Source organism: Sebastes fasciatus, chromosome 5 (assembly GCF_043250625.1).
Source record: "Sebastes fasciatus isolate fSebFas1 chromosome 5, fSebFas1.pri, whole genome shotgun sequence".
In the NCBI taxonomy this organism is placed as follows: Eukaryota; Metazoa; Chordata; class Actinopteri; order Perciformes; family Sebastidae; genus Sebastes; species Sebastes fasciatus.
Window position 1 is genome coordinate 19,587,573 of NC_133799.1, and position 26,274 is coordinate 19,613,846.

At 40.6% G+C, this 26,274-nt stretch overlaps 1 protein-coding gene across 8 annotated transcripts in view; it reads left to right on the forward strand.

Moving 5' to 3' along the window:
- The window catches only part of slc44a5b (solute carrier family 44 member 5b), a 49,719-nt gene extending 23,469 nt beyond the window's left edge, over positions 1–26,250 (forward strand). The window contains exons 3-23 of one of the 8 annotated variants that reach the window (XM_074635585.1): positions 2,064–2,137; positions 5,682–5,766; positions 6,081–6,165; positions 6,305–6,421; positions 9,009–9,069; positions 9,173–9,296; positions 9,480–9,524; positions 11,776–11,859; positions 12,905–13,017; positions 13,218–13,349; positions 13,987–14,086; positions 14,193–14,285; positions 15,709–15,796; positions 16,388–16,650; positions 16,855–16,949; positions 17,710–17,813; positions 17,916–17,989; positions 18,260–18,330; positions 19,190–19,278; positions 20,146–20,230; positions 22,383–26,250. In XM_074635585.1, the coding sequence (XP_074491686.1) occupies positions 2,064–2,137; positions 5,682–5,766; positions 6,081–6,165; positions 6,305–6,421; positions 9,009–9,069; positions 9,173–9,296; positions 9,480–9,524; positions 11,776–11,859; positions 12,905–13,017; positions 13,218–13,349; positions 13,987–14,086; positions 14,193–14,285; positions 15,709–15,796; positions 16,388–16,650; positions 16,855–16,949; positions 17,710–17,813; positions 17,916–17,989; positions 18,260–18,330; positions 19,190–19,278; positions 20,146–20,230; positions 22,383–22,489 (2,089 nt within the window). In that variant the 3' untranslated portion in view covers positions 22,490–26,250. Of the gene's footprint in view, positions 1–2,063; positions 2,138–5,681; positions 5,767–6,080; positions 6,166–6,304; positions 6,422–9,008; positions 9,070–9,172; positions 9,297–9,479; positions 9,525–9,842; positions 9,876–11,775; positions 11,860–12,904; positions 13,018–13,217; positions 13,350–13,986; positions 14,087–14,192; positions 14,286–15,708; positions 15,797–16,387; positions 16,651–16,854; positions 16,950–17,709; positions 17,814–17,915; positions 17,990–18,259; positions 18,331–19,189; positions 19,279–20,145; positions 20,231–21,028; positions 22,323–22,382 lie in introns of those variants that run through there. The other 7 variants (XM_074635587.1, XM_074635584.1, XM_074635586.1 and 4 more) reach the window with 7 other exon arrangements.
- Positions 26,251–26,274: the final 24 nt, after the last annotated feature.

Below are 26,274 nucleotides of genomic sequence, written 5' to 3' on the forward strand. Positions count from 1 at the left end.
CGTCTTACAGTATTGTAAATTAATTAGGGCTGTCAAAGTTAACGCATAATCGCAGCTTACGATTTTTAGGTTGTAGCGGGCGGGCTCAGTTTAAATGCTAGAGTAAAGATACTGGCATCATATGAAACTAGAAAAACCTAAGGAATCCATTGGTACCAACCATGTCATTTAGATTGGCTTATAATATCTTCACTCTGTCCTGCTGTGGGTTGCTTTCTGTGTACAGGCAGCTTTTGAAAATTCAGACTAAGTTCCCAATACTCTCAAGACAGTGACTATAGTTAAAGCTGCAATAATCTATATTTTTAAATCAATCATGGATCAAATGACTGTGCGTAATGTGAACTCTGTTGAATGATATTGTTGGAGAGAGTGGAGTAAGGTTGCTAACTCTGCAAAACTGAGAGAGAGTAACAGACATACACACACACAAATATTAAAATGTGGTAGCTTAGAAAGCAGGAAGCAAAAAATGATGCCCCTGAGACCCGCAGAATCGCAGGTGATCCCGACCGACTTTACTGTCTTTCAGAGGCTGTAGCTGGTTCAGTTTTAGAGCTAGAGTGAAGATACGGATATCTGAAACTAGAGAACCTCAGGAATCCATTGGTACCAACCATGTCATACTAGCTTGTCGCAAATTAGGTTAAATAATGCTCCAAACTTGCGTTAAATTTTTGGTTTGGGGTAGGTCATAGTCAAGTCAGCACACTGACACATTGACAGCTGTTGTCGCCTGTTGGGCTTGAGTTTGCCATGTCATGATTTGAGCATATTTTTTATGCAGTACCTGTGAGGGTTTCTGGACAATATTTGTCATTGTTTTGTGTTGTTAATTGATTTCCAATAATAAATATATACATAGATTTGCATAAAGCAAGCATATTTGTCCACTCCCATGTTGATAAGAGTATTAAATACTTGACAAATCTCTCTTAAAGATACATTTTGAACAGATAAAAAATGTTTGATTAAGTTGCGATTAATTAATTGTTGATTAATTGTGATTCAATATTTTAATCGATTGATAGACCTAAAATTAATTAGTGTCTATTTAAGCTATTTTATCTCTCTTTGTATGTGTTGATCTGTGCGTGTCAGTGCTCCAGTCTCTCTTCACTGTCTGCTACTTAATCATGAAATTGTATTTGGGGGCTGAAGAGCAGCCTGTATAGAACCATGTAACCATGCTGCATACAAAACAAGGACAATCCACTCCTCAAAGAACTACACAGAGGAAACACTGTCACATCTCTGAGCTCAGGCCTCCTTTTGACATTGGCTTCGCTCCTCTGGATGAAAGAGGAGGAGGGTTGAAAGCTGGAGGAGATGAGGGTCTCAAGTCAGTTTGTGTAGCGTACGGTGTAAGAGGGAGGCTACGTTTGTCCCTTGTATGGTACTACTGGGCACAGTGGATTGAACTTGGCTTTATTCAAAGCTGGGCTCAGTGCACATGGTCTGAATAGTTTTGAAAGAGGGCTATGAAGGGGCTGGAGCTGGACTGACAGCTTCTCTCAGGGTGGAAAGGAGGGGAAGAAAGCTTGTTGTGGGAGAGAGAAAGTGAGGAAGGAAAGAGAGAGAGACTCTGAGACGCTGCTTTAAACTAGCAGGCTGAGGATACTGTGGAGAGAGAGAGGCAATCTTCAAATAGCTGTCTCTGTGCCTGTGGGACAGTTAACTCTGGGGGGGATTCAGAGTCTCATTAGAAAGTCAGCAGACCTCCACTACAGTTTCTCTGAAAACACAGTATACAGATGACACCTTGTTATACCTGGTAGCAAATGCTGCACCCAGATATAAAGCTCAAACTCACTTTCTATACAGCAACTCTGCCATTATTACCAACAACGAAATGGTTAAACACAAGATAAACATTTATTTTTCCTTAAGATGAGGCAAACGTCCCTGGGGACGCATTAGTACATGTATTTTTCTCATGATACTGATTTGGACAAAGGCATTCAAAAAACAACCTTTCATATAAAAAAACGTATTATTCCCTTATAATCTTTCCCGTGTCACACCTCTCTTATTTCTTCTCACACATATTTTCCCCCCTCCAGGAGCTGCACTGATATGGTTTGCTGTGTTATCTTCATCGTTGTCATCGTCGGCTACATCGCTCTGGGTACAGTGGGTGAGTTTGACACACTGATTTTGACACGCAACTATACACACAAACAGGATGTGATATGTTCTGGTCTGGTCGTGAAGTGAAAACTGCATGTCTGTGGCAATAATTTGACAAAATCTTAATTTACCACAAACAAAATGAGCCTGATATTTTTTTTGTGTGTGATTCATTCGCGTGTCAGTATATTTTTCCTAACTCTTTTTGTCATGAGTACTTTCACACAAAACGCAAATATTAAACAGCGAAAAAGTGAGGTACTTCTTTTCGGAACAACGTACATTTTTCTGAGCTTTCGCATCGCAAATAAAGGCATCGACGAATCACGTCATGTGGAATGGGTTGAGTTGAACCTGTATTTATGAAACGACAACACAGAGGCTCCGTAGTCCGAACCAAGACGACAAACTTTATTACTCTTTTCAACCTTGACAGAGGCAGCAGACCAGATCCACTCCTTCTGTTCTTACCTTTCACAATAAAAGCCCTAGACATATATTCGCAGGCGAGTATTTCGCATTTTCGTGTCGTTCGTCACGTCCCCGGTGTGTAAAGGCCTTTAAGGAGAAAATAAGCTGTTTTTTTTCTTTGTTTGACTTAGTCATAATTTCATGTTGGGCTATTCACCAAAATATCTGATTGTTAAAATTCCTGGGGAGTTGAAAAATGCGTCTCCTCCAGAGAACAGGCTAGTCTTTTTATAAGTGGGAGTTTCACCACAACATGCAGTTTGTATGGCTCACTCTGGCTGAGTCTTGACTTGAGGGGATCGTGTTAGTAAAGCTGTTTTGATTATCCTGTTGAGTTTTTTTGACTGGATGACCAGTGATTCCCTCTGGCTTCTCATTTCATTCAAATTTCCTGGAAGCCGTTTAGTTCACTCGAGTGTGACAGAGAGTCCACTTTGTCTGCAACTGACTGAGGCCATGCAGCATTGTGAATCTCCCCATCAGCTCTCCTTTTCTTTCTGCCTTGCCTCAAGTTTTTCTTTTTCCCCCATTTAATGTTCCTTCCTTTCTCTCTTTCTACTTTTATTTCTCTCTCTCATTTTTTTCCGCTCTGCCACTTTTCTTTACCCCTTTCTCATAAAAACAGATCCTGAAGACACCTGACTGCTCATTTCTTTCCTCCCTCTTTCACACCATAGACTCTATATAAGAAGTAGACATAGTCACCGTGACGCCACCCACTTTGTGGACTGCTGTTTTGAAGCCTCGAGTATGGCATTTTAGCCGTCGCCATCTTCTAAGTCCAACCGAACGCTGAATAAGACATTTTTAGGCGACCAAAAAGGTTATAATTAACTTTCATGAACTGGACAACACCGTGGTAGCGACCTGTCAATCACAGGCCCTGTTCACACCTGGTATTAACATGCGTCCTCAGTGATCCGATCACAAGTGGACAGCTCTAAGTACAGGTGTTAACACACTCAAGTCGCATTGAGGACGCATTGAGATCGGATCTTTGAGATCACCACATTCAGAGGTGGTCTGGGCACATATGACCACATTCTTTTAGCAGTGTGTACGCGAATGCGTCCTGGCCACATTAAGGACCGCCTACTCTACTGACGTCCAGCTGGGATCCGCGGGATCACCGCGCCCCTCAGGTTAACAGACAGGCAGACACGGGCGCTTGTCAGCATGGAAACGGCCTCTGTGCTCTACTGTATGTAGACTAGGCACGCAAAGTGCATTATTATCATACTGTCGGAGATGTGTCGGTGTTTTTGTTCCGCTGCTTTGCGCGGAGCTGACACCCGCCTGCCCGCCTGTTCTCTGTCCTCCCGGCTCTCTGGAGCTCTGTACCCTGCTGTTATCTGGCAAAAGCAGCGGTGCCGGCACCGGCAGCGCGGAGGTCCCCGGGGACTGCCGGTACAATAACCTTTTATTTTGATGTTGATATAATGTACAGGAATTAACATATACATAATATATATATAACGGCTGCTGTATTAGCCGTGTATTTACGACGTGTTTATTTGCATAAGTGGCCACTGAAGACGCATGTGGAGACGCATTTTAATGCCAGGTGTGAACAGATGTTCTTAAATCTGTCCACATGTTTACAATGTTTACTGAGGTAATAAATCAAGTGAGAAGTAGGGTCATTTTCTCATAGACTTCTATACAATCAGACTTCTTTTTGCAACCAGAGGAGTCGCCCCCTGCTGGCTATTAGAAAGAATGCAAGTTTAAGGCACTTCTGCCTTTGGCTTCACTTTTCAGACCCAGAGTTGCCCACTGTTTCACACAAACATATGATGTACATCACAAATAAGGGGAAAATGAAATTCCGATGCTGTCACCAAAGTGCCGTCCCTTGCAAGCTCGTTGTCAGCAGAGTCACGTCTCAATCTGGGCATAGGGAGGACTTACTGTTGCCCAATCATTTAAAAAGAGCAGGAGCCATGACAATGGATGTGACTTCAAATACACACTGACATGTCTGCAATCAGCTGAAGAACTCTCTGTTCTTTCTGTATAATTTTTTAAGTTTCATCATCCTTGTCGTGTCAAAGACTTGTAGACTGCCTTTGTTCAGCACAATCCTTCATTGACTGGCAAGGTGAAGGGCCTGCTGTTGTTCAGGTTGGGCAAACAAATGAAACACAAGAATTGCTTAGTAAATTGAATTTCAGGGTTACTGCTACTCCTATCTAGAGAAACGAAACAAAACAAATTAAACTGGATTGATTTGTTGTTGTTTTTTAATCTCTGTAGATGTTTCTTCTTAATTAACTTGCATACATGCAATCCAGATAGACTTCCATTGTTGTCTTGTTAATTGTGTTGCTTTTTTCTCCTTGGTGAGTACACAGAGAGACATACACATGGCCTTGGCCTGATGGACTCATAGATTTGAGAGTTAGATTCTTATAGATTCATATAGGACCCTCTTTGATCCAGCTGTACTTAAATAATCACGCAATACGTCTTTAGGTAGCTGAAAATGTTCATACCGTGGAATGCACCTGATTGGTCCCTGGTTTTCTGCTCGCCGTTTCAAACAGGAAACAACATGGTGGCCTGTTTGTAAACTTTGTTATTCCGTCTAAACAATCCACCAAAATCGACTTGTGAAAACATTTTAAGGGAAAAATAGGGTTTGCCACTGCTGAATCTCGTTTCATTTTAGAACTAGATCGCCTAGTTTGACTGATTGGTCCAAGTTTCATGTTGATGCGTCGTGTTGGACAGGATCATTTGCATAAAGGACTGTTACCCACCTTTTCATTTTGAAAGAGCAACGGCCAATGAAGAAACTCCAACACTCCACCGACCAATCGTGTAACTTCATCACTTAGTCACTCAGTCAGTCAGTGACAGACTAGCTGGCCCTCTGCTGTCCAGCCAAAAACACACAAGCTCTCTGACTTAGAAAGCATGTGTCATTTTGGACCAAAGGAAGCCTGAAAAAGAGGGTAGTATTTTGACCAGTGGCCTCGTGTACTTCAGTAGGTCGTTTCAGGAGTGTGTGTCTGGTATGGTTACGCATTTTAAAATCTATGCAGTTCAAACAAAAAACTATTGTGCCGTGTTTTTAGCTTGGATCCATGGTGACCCCAGGAAGGTCGTCTATCCAACCGACAGCTTCGGTCAGTTCTGTGGCCACCCGAACACCCCCAATGCGTGAGTGGAAAAATATCTTTTCTAAATGATTTTACACTGGAATAATTATGTTCCCCAATTTGTCTGTCAGCTTCCCGTCCTTATCTTTACTCACACAAAAGGATTTGACCACAATACATGGTGATAGTTTGAGATTAATTAGGCTTTACTGCACGGTACACTCTCTCTCTCTCTCTGAGTGTGTGTAGGTGTGCATGTGTGTGTGTGCTTAAATGCTTGCTGATAAAACATTGCAGTAATGGACTGGTGTCTCAGTCTTTTTTCAATCCTTCTAATCAGACTCCTGTCTTTATCTTCATCATTTGTCTCCACAGAAACAAAGCCATATTATTGTACTTCAACATGTTGAAATGTGCCAATCCTAGCGTTTTGATTAACCTCCAGTGCCCTACAACCCAGGTAAGAGACTGAATGAAGCCACTTCTACTGTAGCAGCACATTTTTGCTCTGCTGTATGTTCCCCTCCAACCTTTCCTCCACGCTTGATTATGCAAGATTGATGGGCTTTCTCATTAAAACAATGTGTTGCCTCCTCCAGATCTGTGTCTCCAGGTGCCCTGACAGATTTGAAACTCTCGCGGATGCACAGCCAAAAACCCAAAACTGGAGATATTACAAGCAATTCTGTAAGCCGCGCATCGGGATCAGCAGTAAGGTGAGAGACTGTGGTTAGTGGTCCATTAAGTCTTTTTGCAAACTAGATGAAACTATATTTATTGAACGCCATGCCTCTTACGGATGCAGTGCTCACTAGCTATTGTTTTGGAGACCAGGACATGTATTACACCCAGGTGTATATTCCAGTTTGTCACTCCATTTGGGCAGGTCCTGTACATGTGCCAGGCAAAAAGGGCTACTTAATTACAAGAGCTGGACTTTCTTCTTCTTCTGTTGTAGACACAGAAAATATAATTGTACAAGAAATATTTTTTAACCCCCTGAGACCCGACTTTACTGTCTTTCAGAGGCTGTAGCAGGCTCAGTTTTAGAGCTGGAGTGAAGGTACAGATATCATATGAAACTAGAAAACCTAAGGAATCCATTGGCAATGATGTAATGCTAGCTTGTCACAAATAACGCTCCAAAGTTAGGCTAAATTTTGGCGAAGAAAAACTGGCATGGACATATTCAAAGGGGTCCCTTGACCTCTGACCTCAAGATATGAGAATGAAAATGGGTTCTATGGGTACCCACGACTCTCCCCTTTACTGACATGCCCACTTTATGATAATCACATGCAGTTTTGGGCAAAATATAAAATATAAAAAGTAATCCACCCTCAGATTTCATCACTTTTATCTGCACAGTGGTTTTAATGAAGAGCTCATTTGAATGTGCTTTGAGAGATGGCCGGAAGTGAGCTAGCAGCCGCTGATGCACATCACAACCCCGTTCTTTCGGCTGGCAGCCGCTCAGTGGCGGTGACGTTGGCGCGCTGGTGTGTAAGAACCAGAAAGTGAGGTGGTGTGTGGGAGCACCTCACAGCTCAGTCATACTGTTTGATCTGAATCACTGATTTCCCTTCCCACATCATCCCAAGTATGACAGTGTTACATCAGATCTGACTCTTTGGTCTTCAGGAATGATGATATTAATAAAACCACCGCTAGAATTGCTGAAAGTTAACCATTGCTGAAGTTAGATCTGGAAGTAAGATTATTATTCTGAAAATAGGAATTCTTTTTATTTTTGTGAAACATACTGATGTCCTTCAAGTGGCTGATGATAATTATTTTGTTCACGAGACTAAACTATGAATTTATGTTACTTTTTACGTAAGAAATCCAAAATGTAATATAGTGTTTAATGAGTAAGAACTTAAGTGAACTGATTTATTGTTAAGTGTGAATTAAAATTATTGTTTTTCCTAACACAAATTATAAACGGCAGCGAGGCACACAAGATTTTACATAAAAGCAGAAACCTACGGGGCAGATTCAGATAAAACAACAGAAAGATCAGTTAATTGAATGGAAAAGGCCCTCCACTCCGTCTCTAACTCTGATATATAACTAGGGCTGGCAAAGTTAACGCGATAATAACGGGTTAACACAAATCTGTTTTAACGCCACTCATTTCTTTAAGGTATTAACGTACCTTTTTAAGGTTATAGTGGGCTTGTAGTAAAGCTTGAGTGAAGCTACTGGCATCATATGAAACTAGAAAATGAATCCATTGGTACCAGCCACGTCATACTAGCTGGTCAAAAAGGAGGTCAAATAACGCTCCAAACTTGCACTAAACTTTGGCGAGGAAAAACTCTCATGGCCATTTTCAAAGGGGTCCCCTTGACCTCTGACCTCAAGATATGTGAATGAAAAAGGGTTCTATGGGTACCCACGAGTCTCCCCTTTACTGATATGCCCACTTTATGATAATCACATGCAGTTTGGGTCAAGTCATAGTCAAGTCAGCACACTGACAAACTGACAGCTGTTGTTGCCTATTGGGCTTGAGTTTGCCATATTATGATTTGAGCATATTTTTTATGCTAAATGCAGTACCTGTGAGGGTTTCTGGACAATATTTGTCATTGTTATGTCCATATTTGCCCACTGTAATAAGAATATTAAATACTTGACAAATCTCCCTTTAAAGGGACTATTTGTAACTTTCAGAAATGCTTCTTAACAGCGACACCTGTGGCCGTGAAACCAACGAAAGTCAACGTCTGGCTCGCGCTTGTGCTCGCTCTACAAAGACATGAACGAGCATCGCTCAAAAACAACGACAAGGTTTCTCTCTGCAGAGTCCCATCACTTTACAAGACGCGGGAAACCTCTGTTGGTCTGGAGGAGCTGCAGCATTTATTTCTGCACAAACGTCCACTGTACATTCACTAGATATTCTCAGAGCTAAACTAACTCGTCTGCAGTGTGGAGTGTGCGCGCGTTCACGTCTAGAGGTGTAGCGAGTACGCGAGAACGCGCGCGCGCTGTCTGAGTGAAGGCGAGCAGGCAGAGGAGACCAGACAGCGGCCACACGCGAGCTCGCATATGCGAGCGCGCATGTGTCCCGACCCGGTACATTTATACGCTTAGAAAGTTACAAACAGTCCCTTTAAGGTACATTTTGAACGGATAAAATATGTGCGATTATTTTGCGATTAATTGCGATTAACAATGGACAATCATGCGATTAATCGCAATTAAATATTTTAAATGATTGACAGCCCTATAGATAATACTATGATCAATATCTTGTTTTCAATTGGTGTGTTGTCTCCTTTATTTCTCTTGCAGTCAATTACAGAAATCCTACGAGATGAAGACTGCCCGTCTATGATCGTGCCAAGCAGACCTTGTAAGTGAATCTGAATAACTGTAAATACAGCAACACACAATAGCTCACTATTTGTTTGCCAAACCACTAAAGAACAGTAAAAATGTTTAAAAATGTGTTTCAGTCCTTCAGCGGTGCTTCCCTGATTTCATTACAAGAAATGGAATTTTAACTGTAGGCAACCAGACCACTTTCAGTGACGCTGACAATAACAGGAGAAGTGTCAACGACCTCCAAGAAGGTGCCAGGTAAGATCTGCTTCGCTGCAACGTGAAACTTTATTCTTGTTGTTCAACCAAGTTAGGTTTTGCAAATAGAAAAGTCACGTACATTAGATTGAGAATTGGCATTCTCGCTGTACTGTACTAAAAGAATATGCATAAATAATTTACTCTGTAAAATGAAGTGTTTTACTGTTATACTGTCAATAGGGCTGCCAACTCTGCACCCAGAGGGCTCTGGACAGATTTTACAGGGTAGGACGAGTGGGCATGTCACTGACGTCACTGATGCCCAGGAATGTGTCCAACCACATTCAGAGTAATTTGCATGTTTATTGCATGATAACGCAGCTTTACCCACAAGTTCGGGAGTAGAACTTCAGGGGTTCCCACAAGCTTACAACAGCTGCTTTGTAAATCTACGCTATCAACATGCTAATGGAATGAGATAGCTTTGAACTTTGGCGAAATCATGTATTTAAACCAGTGAGCTGATATTATAACATACATGATTGTGTGTTTGCCTTGAATTACCTTGAAAGATAATGTGCCTTAATGCTTTTCTTTTCGTAGCCAAGTAACTGCCATTCAGCGAGGAGTGAAAAGGTCTCGAAAATGATTTGTTTCAGCTTTTTAACTTTGCCTCCGCTGTAGCCAGTAGTTTTGTGTAGACTAACCCTCCCTCTTCATTAAAAACATTCTGTTCCTGCTTCCCTCCACCTGCAACAGTGGACAGGAATCAGGACAGATTAATACAATTGTCTGAGGCACATATCTACCTCAAAACATCCAGTCATCTACTACCTTGGGTGTCAAATAACATAGAGAGTGATGTGGTGCCTCCTGGTGGTCATTAGGTTTGCTCCCTTGATGTAGATGTGAATGCAGGTTTGCATAACAGTGCTGGATGTGATCCAAACTCTGGCCTATAGACAAGGTTTCAGTGACCTTTAGGGAGCTGAATAACAGCTCTTCATTATATGGTTGGTTTCAGAGCTGCTCTCAGCGTTCTGTTTGTCCCATAGCAATGTTAGCTCGTCCTCTCTCCCTCCTCTGTCTGTACTTTAGAGATTTATCTGAGTCATAGGGCAGTGTGTCTGCAGTCAAACTTGTTCTGACATTGCTACCAGTCTTGTAGTTATATTTTCTCTGTGGAGATCTCAACATCACAATACAAGTCTGTTTCTGATTTCCATCACCAGAGTTCTTTAGATACACTGATAGAACAGAGTGCTGCAGGAATGAATCCTAAAACCTGGAAATGAGTTAGCTTTTTAGCACTTCTGGTTCCCTTGTCTCAAAGTCGATGTTTTTTTGAATGGGTTTTTAGTTAGATGACTGAAATAAGGTCTGTGGTTAACACAAGCTTAAGAGATTTTTACGTGTTGTTGTACAATATGAAATATACAGATAAATACCCTACTTGTGAATTTTTATGCCTTTATGTGTCTTTAAAAAAAGGCGGTTTCTAACAAGTGGCTAAAGGAGACAACTAAACGCCATCACGCCAGCTCGTCCACCTTTACAGCCTCGTATTGTATACTCGCGCTCATGTGACTGTGGTGTAGTTTGTTTATAGCCTAACGTTAGCTTTTTACCTCAGGTGATTGCACTCACACTTCAAAAATCATAAAAGTGGTGTTTTCATTTGTGAAGATTATCTTATGGAACAAAACGTGTAAGCATTATAAACGTTTGTTTGCCACAGAGCTTATTTTTTTGCAATAACCGAAAATCCAATGGCAAAATCCCATTTGCTTTTTGTCGAGGGAACCAGGGCGATACTCACTTCTTGGTTGTCCTACAAAAATATGTCATCCCTAAAGCATTCTATTAGACAAGACATATGTTTGGTTTTATGCTGAATCATTTGTCTTTGGTTGAGATTTTGTCTTTGCCTTGCAGGGAAAGGTTAAGTTAAGATTTGAGGTTTAATAAAATAAAGATGAATTCAGGTGACAAGTAAAACAGATAAAAAGAAAACAATACAATTTATATTGAGTCTGTTCTGTTGAGTATTTGCAGCACTTATTTAGTTTTTATTGGTTATCGAAAACTTTACCTGCACTATGAATAGAAATAAATGATCTGACACATCCATTAATATGTGCTATTCCACTACTGTAGCTGCTCCTCTGTATCCCATTCAGTAACCCGCTGCTGTACCATTTACCGCTATACTGAAGTAACTATGGCTCCGTAGCGCTTCAGTAACACTAATGCTGTTTTTTGGCTCTTTGATATGAAACTTGCAATATTTTTCTCCAGACCCTCATAACCCAATACGTAGATCTTAAAGCTGAGAATGTCAAAAACATTTTTGAAACTGTATTCATTTTTGTTTCAAAGTAAGAGAAATGAAAGATAAATAAAGTGTCAGAATGTTTTTGAGAAACCCTAATAAGTCCATTTTTGGAGGTAGTAACACAAATCTCTCTGTGTCCTTATTAAGTCCTGTTTTTGTCACCTCTTCTCTTTCCAATCTCACCTTGTTACTGCATCACAGAGGTATCACCAATCTGATGAATGCCAAAGAAATTGGCTTGAGGATCTTTGAGGACTATGCAAATTCCTGGGACTGGATCCTCATGTAAGAATGCGCTTTTGGTGATTTTCATGTTTTCACCTCTCTTTATGGATTATGTGCTGATCTGACCCATCAGTGAAATAAATGGTGAAAATCTTTACCCTGTAACTTTTACATCTAACTATAAAGTGAGGAATCTCTGTCTGTGGGTATGTGGGTATGTCCTTTGCGTATCTTGATATATCGTTCATCCGATCTACTTGACACTTGGCAGGTGTATTGCCCAGCACCCAAGGGAGTGCAGTGTTGAATATGGTGCAATTTGGCCAGATGGTGGCACTGTAACTTTTGAGCCTAAAGTCTCAGAAACAAAATTATGATTGATTTTCCGCCATTTTGAATTTTGTCTAAATCTGATTTTTTTTGCTACTCCTCCTACAAATTTTGAGCAATCGTCACCAAATTTGGTACAGAACATTTCTTCTGGACAAATGCGGAAATAGTTACTTTTTTTGATGTTCCATACAGTTTTGCCATAGCTGGCCTTCAAAGTTAGCTTAAATGCTGTGGGCAGGGCTTATATTACAAAAAAAATTCATATCTACTGAACGCTTTGTGCTATTGGGACCACAATTGGTGGACATGTGTATATATGATATCTGAGTGACCATGACAAATTTCGTGCCATTTGGCCAATAGGTGGCGCTGTAGCAGCATCATCTAACTATAAAGGAACGATTCTCTCTCTGTATATGTATGAATTATTGCCCTTCACATATCTCGAGAACCGTTCATCCAATCAACTTCACACTTGGCGGGTACAAGCAGCCATACCGCGGTTCTCTGCAACGCTGCAAACAGCACTTCTTGGGGCCAAGCAATCGGCTCGTTCTGGATGGGCACGCGCTCCAAACGGGTACTGCACTAGTGCAAATAATTCCTACTGTCCTACTTGCTTGGAATTTACAACAGTAGGCGATTCAACTAGCACATGATGAATTCTTATATACAGAACATCCCTCTAAATTAGTTATTTAAGTCTAATATCAGTACTTTACCAGTCAAATACTGGTCAGTTCCCAGTATGTATGTGTTTGTGTTGTTGCAGTGGTCTGGTGATAACAATGGCGGTCAGTCTGGGCTTCATCCTGCTGCTGCGCTACACTGCTGGTGTGCTCCTGTGGCTCATTATCTTTGGTGTCATCGCCGCGATCGGCTTCGGTGAGTATTCACCATAGACTCTTACCTCACATTGCCAGTGGCTACTGATAGTGCACATGCTGGAGATGTTGCCCACATGTTTTACATTTGACTCCTCACCCATCTTGTTCTGTTGTCATGGCAAACTGTGGCAGATTTAGATTCGTTGTACCTTGTTGCATCTTTTCCTGGCTTTCACTCTCTCTCTCGGTGTCTCTCAGGTATCTGGCAATGCTACTGGGAGTTCAGCACTCTGAGCGGGAAGCCAGGTGCTAACGTCTCCATCACTGATATCGGCTTCCACACAGACTTCAGCATTTACCTTCAGCTCAGCCAAACGTGGCTCGTCTTCAGTATGTTGTCATGCACTACTTCACAAGATTTTAGAAACTTTTTTTGCTGTATTAGTTGAAATTCTCATTACATCCCGACAGCAATCATTAAATCAAATGCTCTGATAAAAGAAAAAAAAATCCAGTATCTGTGGCTGTCGCAGGACTGTAATAAATCCGTCCAATCATTTCATTCGGCCCGAATGTAATGATTGGACGGGCTACCTGCCTGGGCACACTCTGCCCGTGCACTCATTGCACGCCACTGGAGCCTTCCACAAGTTGCTAGCTTGACACATTCATTAATTTATGTTCGTAATGATAATTTGGGGGCAATGTCTTTGGAGGGAGGCCTGACTGTCAGTGTTGCCGACTTGGCGAGTTTTTCGCTGGATATATGGACTTTTGGAGCTAGTTTACAGCTAATGCTGCTAGCTACTTTCTTGGAAAAGAGTTTGCAAAACTGGGCTCATTTTTTCAGCTGGATCACTTTTAAAACTCTAGCGTACTCTTCCTTGTTTCTGAAGCTCACCCACCTGCCTTTAAATCATTATATTTTACTAACTTAGGTCAAACTTTTTTTAAATGCCAAAGTGACATGTTAAAACATGTTTGTTGTATTTGCATTGACTAGTAATGAAACATATGTGTTTTGTAGTGGTCTCGCTTTGTGTGATTGAGGGCATCATTGTGGTTATGCTGATATTTCTGAGGAAGAGGCTGTGCATCGCTATTGCATTACTGAAGGAGGGAAGCAAGTAAGTATGGATAGAAGCTCTGTTGACTGCTTAAAAATTAGATGGTGCATTTGACTCTTTTTTTCATTTATACAACGCAATTCAAAAAGATCTTTCTTGTTTCTAGGGCCATCAGCTACATCATGTCCGCTCTCTTCTACCCCATCATCACCTTTTTCCTGCTGGCCATCTGCATCGCCTACTGGGCCGTCATAGCAGTGTATCCTCCTAACTGCTGGTTCCTTGATGAACTGTCTCATTCAGACAGTTCTGCTGCGTTCATGCAGTCTGCAGTAGTTTTACTGTAGAAGCACTACATCTAGTTCATGACGATTATCCACAACATCATACTGTATATAACAATCTATCAGTAAACAGCTGCTCTAGTTCGTAATTAATGGATAGTGTTTCTTTCACTTGGTGCTTCATGTTTTTAAAAGCAAGAGCGAAATGGAAACAAGCTTGTGTTCCTGTGTCTCAGTGAATTGTTTGACCATTTCCACTCAACCCCTCTTTACCGTGGACACGTTTTTGTCTTTTTTAGGGGGTACAGTGGGTCTTTAGGGGAAGATAGCAGGTCAACAGTATATGCCACATAGAAGTGGTGCAGCTCAGATGCAGCTCAGCATTGTGTGTCATGGTCTTATAAATCAGAAATTAAAAAGAATATTAATTGTGAAAGTGTATAAGGGCTTAAACATTATGAGGGAAGTATACGATGGCCATTCCCATGCTCTATTATGTCTCATAAGTTGTTGCAGCAATTTTTGGGTTGATACCATTTGTTACACAGATTTGGTGCTAAATTTAACCATTTTTTTTACCACTCGGGGATTGATAAAAATTATCATTAATCCCTCCAAAATACCACATTAAGACACCAAGAGCTTGGGGAACACCGTAGAAAAAGCCATGCAGTGTTGGTATCAAAAACTTTTGACATTTTCAGATTTCTGCAAGAATTGTATTTTTTCAGCAATTGGATGGCGATCACTTCTGTTGTGTAAATTGCTCAGAAACCCCCTTATTGTCAATCTACCTAGGAAAGCCAGCCATCCTCTGAATGCCCTTGGTCTTTAGTTTGTGGTTGTAAAGTTTCATGAGGCCATGATTATCCTAGAGGTCACCACAGGCCATTCTACACAGTGAGGTCTCACTATATGAAATTGCTACTATGGGGACTAACATCATCACACACGAATACAATTGGTGCTCACTGGATCCACAAAAGTCTCAGCTTTACAGTGATACCCAATTTATGTAATTCCAAGACTGTTTAGGGACCCCAGTGTGCAGACACACATTGTTGGAATAGGTGAAAATAACACACTTATACTGCACTGTTTTTGCCCCAAACTGCATGTAATTATCATAAAGTGGGCATATCTGTAAAGGGGAGACTCGTGGGTACCCATATAACCCATTTTCATTCCCATATCTTGAGGTCAGAGGTCATGCCAGTTTTTCCTCGCCAAAATGTAGCCTAACTTCAGAGCGTTATTTAGGCTCCTTCCCGACATGCTAACACAACATGGTTGGTATCAATGGATTCATTAGGTTTTCTAATTCCAGTAACTTCAATCTAGCTCTCTGCTACGAAATGAAATGTCGCTTTGTGTTACCCTTAACTGGTTTGTCCTCAGCTTCTTAGCATCATCTGGTGATGCAGTCTACAAGGTCACACCTGCTGACAATAATTGCATGTATGCGAACCTCACATGCAATCCACAGGTTAGTTGTCTACCACACTCTTACACAGTGAAGTCCATTTACTGGAGAAACCAATTCTTTATTTTTATAACTGTGTCATTTCTCTGCCACTTCTTGCTGTGTGAAATATTTCTTGGTCAGACTGCAATCAATCAAAGCGAATGTAATAGCTTCTTCTTATTGCCTACAAGTAAAAATCTGATAGCTGGCGGTGAGGTCTTAGAATCAATCTCTAAATGCTCTAATGTAAATAGAGTTCACGTTAGTCGCTGACAGCTATGAGCGATTATTTGACAAATGTTAGTCATCAGCCTGCCTGCTCCCCCCCGGTTTGTGTACGGTAATTTGAGAGTCTAAAAACATTTATATGCTATGTGGTCACACAACCTTTTAATAAATGCAGGATTAAAGACATGCATTAGCAAAAATTAATCATTAACATGCAAACAGAGGTACAGAGGAGGAAAAAGCCATGAATAGAAAAGTGTTTTTCTGTCATTGAGTAGTTTGCCTTGTTATGAATTAAGTGTAACAGAAATATTTAAGCAAATATTAGATCACATTACTCTTGTCCGACTACACATCGAGATCAAATCTGTTGCTTTCTTTCAGAACTTCAATGGCACAAATATAACCAGAGCGTGCCCCGGGTCACAATGCATGTTTGCCTTCTACGGCGGGGAAAGTGTGTACCACCGCAACATCATAGTCCTCCATCTGTGTAACCTGTTCATGTTCCTCTGGCTGGTCAACTTTACCATCGCGCTGGGCCAGTGCACCCTGGCCGGGGCCTTCGCGTCCTACTACTGGGCCCTGAAGAAGCCAGACGACATCCCTGCATGTCCCCTCTACTCCGCTTTCAGCCGAGCCATACGGTAGGGAGCTGGAACGCGTCAAAGTTAAGATGTCAACTGCTGTTTTAATATTTCCTTACCCCTAAAAAAGTCAGATATCAATAAAAGTAAAATCTGCTAGTCTCATAAATAAGGGGTTTCTCGATCAAGCATCTGTTCAATCTACTAAGATTCCTACGCAAATGTTGAAATGTCTATTATACAATTTGGTTTCTCGTGTCACAGTTACCACACAGGTTCTCTTGCCTTCGGTTCTCTGATCCTCGCTGTGGTTCAAATGATCCGAATAATTCTCGAGTACCTGGATAAAAGACTGAAAGGTAAGCTGCAACTCTTAAAGGGACTCTGTGTAAGAATCAGAAATTGCTTGTTAACAGTGACAACTGTGGCCGTTAAGTCAACTTTTCCTGCTTCAGTCTCCTGACTGTGGTCAGAAGGCACAGGGGAGACACCGTAGATTTTACTCACTTTTAGTCATTACTCGCTCCGGAGTGAAACCCCGTCACTTCACTCCGCAGCAGGGAAACAAGACACATTTCTGCACAAACTCCAACTTCCACCGTACATTCCCTTGATATTCTCAAAGCTTTACTAACTCTCTTCTGCTCTGCCGCTCTCTCTCTCTCTTTTGCTTCACCACTCACTTCCCACGTGCACACACTCTTCGCACTAGCTCTGCTGTTCTCCCACAAAGCTAGTTTTACCCCGACGGGCTTCACTAGATATAACTTTGTTTTTGTTTTGCTTTTGTGGAGCTTGTGATGGAGTCTGAGTTGTGGTGGAGTCTGATTGTTTGTTGGCGTTAGCGGACTCCATTTCTAACTGAATGTTACGGCTACGGCTAAGGCACGGGAAAAACGGGCCCGGGTTCTTCACATTAAAAGCAGTCCACAGGCTGAAAGAGGAAACCCAGAAAGTCGTGGAAGGTCTCATATTTCGGTTACAACCTGTTCACACAATGGCAACAAAAATGTAATGTTTGTAAAAATGTACGTACAGTCCCTTTAAAAACACTAATCTTACACAACGTAATGATTATTTCAAATAGGTTGTTGATTATTGTTGCTAATGTTTTCCCAGGTCATCAAAATGGATGCACTCGATTCGTAATGTGCTGCCTCAAATGCTGCTTCTGGTGCCTGGAACATTTCATCAAGTTCATAAACAGAAACGCATACATTATGGTGAGTTGAGAAACATCTGCTTTGGACTGAAGTACCTTATAGCAGTTCAGTTGGAATTTGGCCTCAGTGCTTCATTATTCTCTACTTTTCTCTCGCCAACAGATAGCAATATATGGAAAGAACTTCTGCACCTCTTCCAGGAATGCTTTCTTCCTCCTGATGAGGAACGTTATTCGGTAAGACCTTTTTCTTAGGTCTGTGTCAGATCCATGCATCTAAAAAAGGTCAGAGCGCAGATTACTTGCTGCTGAGACACACTCGGTTCACATGTTTAGAATTACAATTACAAATGTGTGGATTTGCTGTATGTAAGTCAGTGAAGCAATCAAGAAACAAGTGTTTCATGCAAATTTTTTCTTATTACTTATGTATTTAATGGCGTGTGCACTCTCTGTGTCTCAGCGCGTGACATTGTCTTCTGTTTCCTCCTGCCTCCTCCTCTGTAGGGTGGCTGTCCTGGACAAGGTGACAGACTTTCTGCTCTTCTTGGGAAAACTGCTTATTTCAGGAAGTGTCGGTGAGTTACAGATCACCTGCAGTCTGTGAAGTGAAAGACAGGATGAGATATCCTCCTGAATATTAGGCAGATGCTAAATCGTCTTTCCGCCACGCACATACTCTATTCCCTCTATTTGCGTCATAATAAGATGAAATTTACCGTTGCACAGGGTCGTCTGCCGGTCTGTGAAAGGAATTAAATCTCTTACTTTCAATTTTAGGAGGCCTTAAATTCAATTTGATTTATGAGCTCTTAATTTAAACATAAATCCAAATGAATCCTAGTAAGTTACCCTTAAGAATTCCTTTTCAAAATATAGTGTACTATTTGACCTTCACTAATGTAGGATTTATTGATCTCAATGTAGCAGAACAAGTATGTGTGTTTGTAAGCCCTTCATTTTCCCCTTTCAACCAATTTAAAAAGCATCTTAGAATTATTTGTGCTGCTTGTTGACTGAAACCGTCCTGGTCGATTTGTCCAAAAAAAATGTTTTATGTATTTATGTTTGGTATTATAAGGAATTTTAAAGGCATCATGTTTTCAGGTTGTCCATCCGTACGTACGTCCGCTCCATTCTTGTGAATGCGATATCTCAGGAATGCTTGGTGGGAATTTCTTCAAATTTCACGCAAACATCCACCCGGACTCAAGGGTCAACTGATTAGATTTTGGTGGTCAAAGGTCACTGTGACCTCACAAAAGACGATTTTGGCCATAACTCAAGAATTCATATGCTAATTATGAGGGTGTCTAACAGGATAAAATGATGTAGTGATAACATTTTGGACAGACATGGATGCAAACTGCAACTTAACTGGTCGGCGGAGGCATATAACTGTGAGGCAGTAATTCTATTTTTTTGTATGTTTTCCAGGTGTTCTCGCATTTTTCTTCTTTACACGTAAAATCCCAGTCATTCAAGAGAAGGTGCCATCCCTAAATTACTACTGGGTCCCCCTTCTGGTAAGGAGTTAAAATGTGGGTTATTAAATGAGTGATTGTACCAGCAATAACAACTGAGACTGAATCAAGTTTCTTCGGGAGGTTGAGGTATGTTTGTATTCTGACTGTATGTTTGAATTCACTGTGCACACGAAAGATTTTATCCAGACGCAGTAGAAAATTCTTCTCCTCCATGTCATGTCTCTGGCTCAGACTTCGCTCAAGTAATTGTGAAAAATTGTAAAATAACTGTAGAAAAAGATTCAAATGCAGCTGGAGTATTAGTTTGGCAAATATATGACATGACAATTCTTCAGCTTTTCTCACAGAATATACCACTAAAATATTTATATAGCTTATCATAAGCCTTTACATTTGTCCCATTTTTGCAAAGGATGATGAAATTTAATAATTTAGAACTAATTTAGAACTAATTTAGAACTAATTTAGAACGTAGCCCCCTAAGTTTGTTTGTAGTTTTTTTTCTTGGTGACTCTGCTCATTTCCCTGAAGACCTACAGGTAGGCCCAGGCAGTGGCATCTGATTAACAGCATGTCTAACACCTCACCTGTCTCCAGAACAGAGAGAACACACACTTCCTGGTGTAAAGTGTGAGGGATGAAGTTTGTCTCTGCAAATGTGTGGCATAGATTACAATGCTCACTGGGTTCCTTTTTTTAAATTGTAGAAAGTTGTTAAACACCGTTCCAGTTATTCAGATCAGATTGCATTGTTGCACAATGTAATTAGTTTTGTTGAATGATTCACGACTCAGTGGTTCATATTATTATTGATGTTTGTTGGAATGCAGGTTTTTAATAAAAACAGACTTTCAGAATAAATGTTGACAGTATAGCATCCTGACTTTGATCCGTTGATTCTTTCAGACGGTGATATTTGGATCCTACATGGTTGCACATGGCTTCTTTAACGTCTATGCCATGTGTGTGGACACGTTGTTCCTGTGCTTTTGTAAGTACGCTGGTTCTTTTCAGTAATTTATATGACACATTGTGAGAATATTGGTGTTTTCAAGCTCATGAGCTCGTGTTCACAACATGTGAAGTCGTACAGGATATGCTTGGCGTTCAAGTGGTTAAGTCGTGAGAACACCGCTGCTAAGCAACGGCAATATTAACGTTACTGTCGGCGTCTAGAAGCCACAGAGGCTAACAATTTAGCAAGCTAGTAAGCGGGTAACATAATTTAGTAAATGCAAAGGCATAATGACAGAGGAGAAAGATTAGTCAGTAGGGACTATATAATTTTCCTCAGACCTATTATAAAATTACGAAGAAAAACAATATACGACTAAAATTACAATATATTAACTTATTATGCGCCGAAAAATGAACTTCCTTGGCCTCCGCCATTTCTGAGAATGTCACCAAACACATCACAACTCGTAAACTCTGAGCTTTCAGAAACTTTCTACTTACGAGGTCGTGAATACCACAAGAGGGGGGCGTTCATATGGACTCTTCTCGTGGAACCCATTTGAAGGCACCATATGAGTACTTGTACTGAGCACTGCTATGATGGTTAAAGATTAAATGTCAAGCAACCTGTCAGCAACTGAATAATAATGACTTCCCTCTTTAAAACTGACAACTGAAACTGATTCCTGCTCATTCAGCTCTCTAATTCCTGCATGACCTTTTTATAATATTTCTCTCTACTAAGCCTTTGCTTTGCTTTCTCTCTCTGGCTGTCACTGTGTCTGCTCTTCCTGCTCCTCCTGTCCTCTGCCGTGCTGGGACCTGGTCTCAGGTGAAGACCTGGAGAGGAATGACGGTTCTTCCTCCAGGCCCTACTACATGTCTCCTGGCCTGCACAAGATCCTGCTCAAAGGCGAGGAGGGTGCCAAATTATGCGCTGCCTCCTGAGCTGATTCGCGGCCAATTTTACTGAACTGCTGACTCTCTCACTCACTTCTCCATATCTGCTGTACGTGTGGGGGGGTCTGGACGTTTGAGAGCGAGTACTGTAGGGCTAAACATCAAAACTGGATGCATCCCAGCCTGGTCAGGGATGGCGTGGACATGAAAGGACATGCTTTTACTCCAGTTGCTCCCAGAAAAGGCACGGGGGGGACTAGAAAAGACCAGTTTACTTCCTCTCTTGAGCCAACTCAGATACATGCCTTTTTTTCTGCCACGCTTCTTTTCTTTTTTCTTCTCTGTATTCTCTGCTGACCTCTGCCTTACTGAGAGGGTACACGTCGAATCGCAGGACAGACGCACGCACAGGCTGAGATGAATATGATACAAGCATTTTTACCGAAACAAACATAAGGACCTTACGATGTACAGATGCCACTGATGGACTACGGCATAAGGCTTCACCGTGAAAACGTGGTGGAGTTATGGGACACCCTCTTGTCGCACTTTGGTCTTCTAGTGTAAAATCATGTTTTGTATGCACTTTCACATATGGGAAAAGAACCATGTGATTTATTTCTTCTGTCAAGCATGATTACTTTGCTGGCTGTTGATGTTTACCATTGGTTTTATAGGTTGCTTTGATCCACCGTATTTATACTAACACAAACACACACATCCAAAAAAATAGTGTGTAATTGTGCACTTAGCGAAGCAGGATTCTCTTATTTTACATCATGTCAAAAGTTGCCATTATGCTCATAAATGTACTGTAAACCAGACAGAGACTGTGTGGGAGGTCAAGACTTCAAAAGACATTTTATGTTTTTTTGCTTAATATTTGAACAGAACCTGACAGTTTTCAGGAAACTTCTGAATGCAGCCACTAGTTTATGTGCCTAGTTGTGAAAAAAAAAAATACAAAAAAATGTTCCTCTTATTCTGTGGTTTTAGACCTAACACCAGGAACCTTTTGCGATACAGTTTATAAAAGGATGTCAAAGCCATTTTTGGTAATTTTTTTATTGGATGGTTCAGATGTATTGCTGTTTTAATACTAAGTATAATACACGCATCTATCTGGAGGTTATTCAGTGTTCTTTTTGTATAGGAGAATTTTTTTTATCAATGAAATCCAATGACAATGTGAATAATTTTTTTTGGAATAAACATAAATGGTTTAAGTATTGTCCAGTGGCAATTTCCATCTGGGTTTTTAACATGTTGCTACTGCTGCTTCCTAGTGCGGGACCTGGAGGCGAACGACGGCTCACCCAGTCGGCCCTACTACATGAACAAAACCTTGAGGAGGATCCTCAACAAGAGAAACCTCGGGTTGAGAAGGAAATAGAGGAAAGACGAAAGATGGGAGAAGGAGAAAGACTCAAGGTCATTTACCAAAGCATGGTACAAACAAGCCCATGTGGCAATAAGCATTTTGCCAAATGTAAATTAAGTGTACACAAGTTGCAACTGTGCACTATAATGGACAAACTATAGCAACTCTAATAATTATATTTACCCACATGATCATAATTTATGGACTTGCTAGTTGGCATTTATAGCTAACTCCAGAAGTCAGTTTGTATAAAAAACATCTTTTTATTGGATGGTTGACAATGTCACACCAAGTTCTTTTAAATAGTTTTGTTTTATTTTGTAGTTATAACTGAAATATATATAAATATGTATATGTTTTACAGCCACAGTCATACCATACAGTAAGTTCCTATTGGAACAACTGATTTCTTTATTGAGACTGTGGTCTTGTAGTTTGTAGTCTTGTAGGACTTGTAGTTGCCAGTTTTCACCACTTGGTGGTGCCAGTCGTCACCAGACGTCTAATGTTATTGAGGTGTGAATGCTCTGCTGATCGAACTAGTTTTTCCATGAAATGTTCAAACGTCAGCTCATCTGTCTCAAATTGTCTCACATTGAGAAACATATTTGTGTCCACTGTTTTAATATTTAACTGTTGAGGACATGATAGTACAGCAGTTCAAAGTGCTTCACTCTTTAGGTGCCTTTTTTTAGAATTGCCACATTGAGTGTCTAATAGCATCCTGCAGCTACATAATTTTATTTTTAATGCTTTTAATTTAATTTTACATTTTTAAAGAACTTTTTAAAGGGATAGTCAGCAGCCAGTGATGGACGTTTTTGTCTTTTTTCCTCTTGTGAAGTAGAAGGATGTTCTGTGTTTGGTGGTTTGGAAGCATCTCACATAACCATAAAGTCACAGGTTTATACTCCGCTGCAGCCGGTGTTTCCAATCAGCAAAGAACGCAGAACCTCAACATTTTACATGTGCTTACCATTACAACGTGTGCTTTTTAAGTGATACTCCCCCGAAATGTATCTTATTAGTGATTAAGAGTCGCCTCCTGTTAAAGGTGACTGTAAAAAGCTGCTTCCTTTACAGAGAACAGTGGCTGTGGTCATCTTGATTTGATGCCAATTGCAATTAGGGCTGGACGATCAAATATCACAATATGTTTTGACCAAATACCTCGAAATCGATATTGCGACAATATTGTAGGGTAGAAGACCACTGGTCCTTTCACAAAATAATACAAATGACATTTTTAATAAATAATCATCAAATAATCTAAAATGATATCACTTTACTGTAATGCAGCCTTTAAAACCAGGAAAAGACCATATCACGATATCCAGAATCTAAGACAATATCTAGTCTCATATCACAATATCGATATAATATAGATATATTGCCCAGCCCTAATTGCAATGCTTTCCAACAAAACTAGTACATTTTCACAGCATAACAAATACACCTGCAGTATAATCCACTTCTCTGCTGTCCATTTGTATCCTTTGTATGTTTCTACCACACCAAAATATGGCTAAGTATGAGGCTTTTGTTTGTCACTTTACTTGGTACCATGTCACAAATGAAAGCAACATCTGACAAAAATATACAACTAACTGCATGAGCTACGAACAGAAGCAGTGTATTTAGCCGTTCCAACAAAGAAATGTCTCAAGTGTCTCAAACAGACTGAACACACGGATGGAGAACAGAGAAATTTCTCTAAGCTGCTGGAGATATTTGAGAAGTTTCTGTGATCATTTTAAGATTTAATCTGCTTTAAAAACGACCTGTAAAGGATGAAGATTCTGTCTTTGCTCCTATCCTGATACATCTGGGTAGAGTATCACCTTAATTCTGAAGATTATTGAACAAAACATAAGACCAACATTTCTTGTTGGAGCTGTGAACTTCATTTGAAACAGTGTTAAATCGTTTTTGTCACTATGGGTCATGTTGTTGATCCATAGTGGGGCTTGTACTGCATAGTAGTACTGAGTTACTAAGGTATTAGTTGAAAATAACTTTTTTTCTGTCAATCAGATTTTTTTACCATATGTTTTACATTGGTTACTCTATAGGTATAGGGAACGGGAATGTGACGTCACCTACAGCAAGTCAGCCATTTTTTTGAGGGTAAAGGGTCAGAGCGCCATCCTCTGGCTGTTTACTGCCAGTGTCAAAAGATAACACAAAACACTGCACAGTGATTAAGATTCAAAAGCTGAATTGTAGTATATATAGTATACAGTCAGACACAAAGGTAGGCTAATGGGTTATGGGTTTCATTTAGCAAGATATCGGTAGATTAAATATGCAGTATTAGCCGACGTTTTGTTAGTATTCCGTTGGCATAACATTAGCTAGCTTATCTTTGTCCAGATGATGGCATTTGCATTGGCATTTGGCTTGGAGATCTTAATGTCATATACCTACCCATTTGTAAATTGGACATCGGCCTCCAAAGATTGACATATTTTGAACTGCTAACAGGTGTTCACTAACGCCAAAACACATCAATGGCTGTCTTAAATTTTGTAATATATGGCCCCTTTGCCTCTGTCAGCTTCTCTTTATATGGGTATTTGTCTTTCGCACATACTTTATACATTTCTGTTGATGAACGATTGACAGATGACAGATAGTCCGGTGATATATAATGACAATCTACCGTAGCTCTGTACGCTACCCTCCAAAAATGGTGGCGCGCCCCAGAATGCTCCGCGATTCCCATTCCCTATAAGCACATCTCTGGCATCAGACAAAGCTTACATGCTGTCAGTTTGCAACACTATTTGTGTTACTGGTATTATTATTTTTGATTAGTTGTTGAAATCCTGTGAGGTCCAGCAGATTTTTTTAGTCAGAATTTCTCTTCAGAATGAGTCATTCGCTCGTTTTGGGCATCACCAGGTTGTTGGTGAAATAAATGAGTGACACATCTGCTGCTGGCAGTTTCACAAACTGTGTCCTTGTGTTTCACAGCCATCAAACCTCTGCTGAGGTTTTCTTTTTTCCTAAATGGATCCATGCATCACTTGAAATGATGCTAACTTTTAGATCTTTGAGATGTGACTCATGCTTGTGAGTCTTTGTACCATGTTTGTCAAAGCTGAGAACCTGCCCTCATGGTGCCTCAGAGTGACAGCACCGCCAGCCTTAACACGCCTCCTGCCGCCGTTTGAGCTGAACACGCCGGGACACGCACAACGTAACCATTCAGCAAAAGCAAAACAACTCTGCTTGTGTATCTGAAGGGAGAGAAATGATGCATGTAGTTCTCAGTGTGGCATATTACGCATGTTATTATACCTTTTTTTATACTGAATAACTACTATACTCCAGTTGAATTGTGTATCTGTATGTTCATGCAGCTCAGGTTTGGTTTCATTCCCATGAGGGTGAATGCCTGAGATCTGATAAGTGAAGTGAAAACTGTTTTTATATGCCTCCCTCCCTCCCTCGCATGTCTGGAAATTAGATTCTTGTGGTCAACCGCAGACAACAAGTAGACACAAGTAAAACTGCTCTCCTTGTTAGAATGTGCGTCAGTTTTCTTACCGCAAACTCTTAAAAGTCAAACCCTGAAGATGCAATGCTCCAACCTGTCGATACTCCAAACTGTTTTATTTATTGTGGCTCGTCTGTGCAGAAAGCTAACAGTATAAAAGCCTCTGTCATATATTTATTTAAGGTTGCATGTGTTTTTTAACAGAATATATTGCCTTCAAATAGAGATGTTTTGTTACTTCTGTTTTTATCAATAAATAGTTTTTCTACTATGCATTTACTTTCTTCCCAAACTC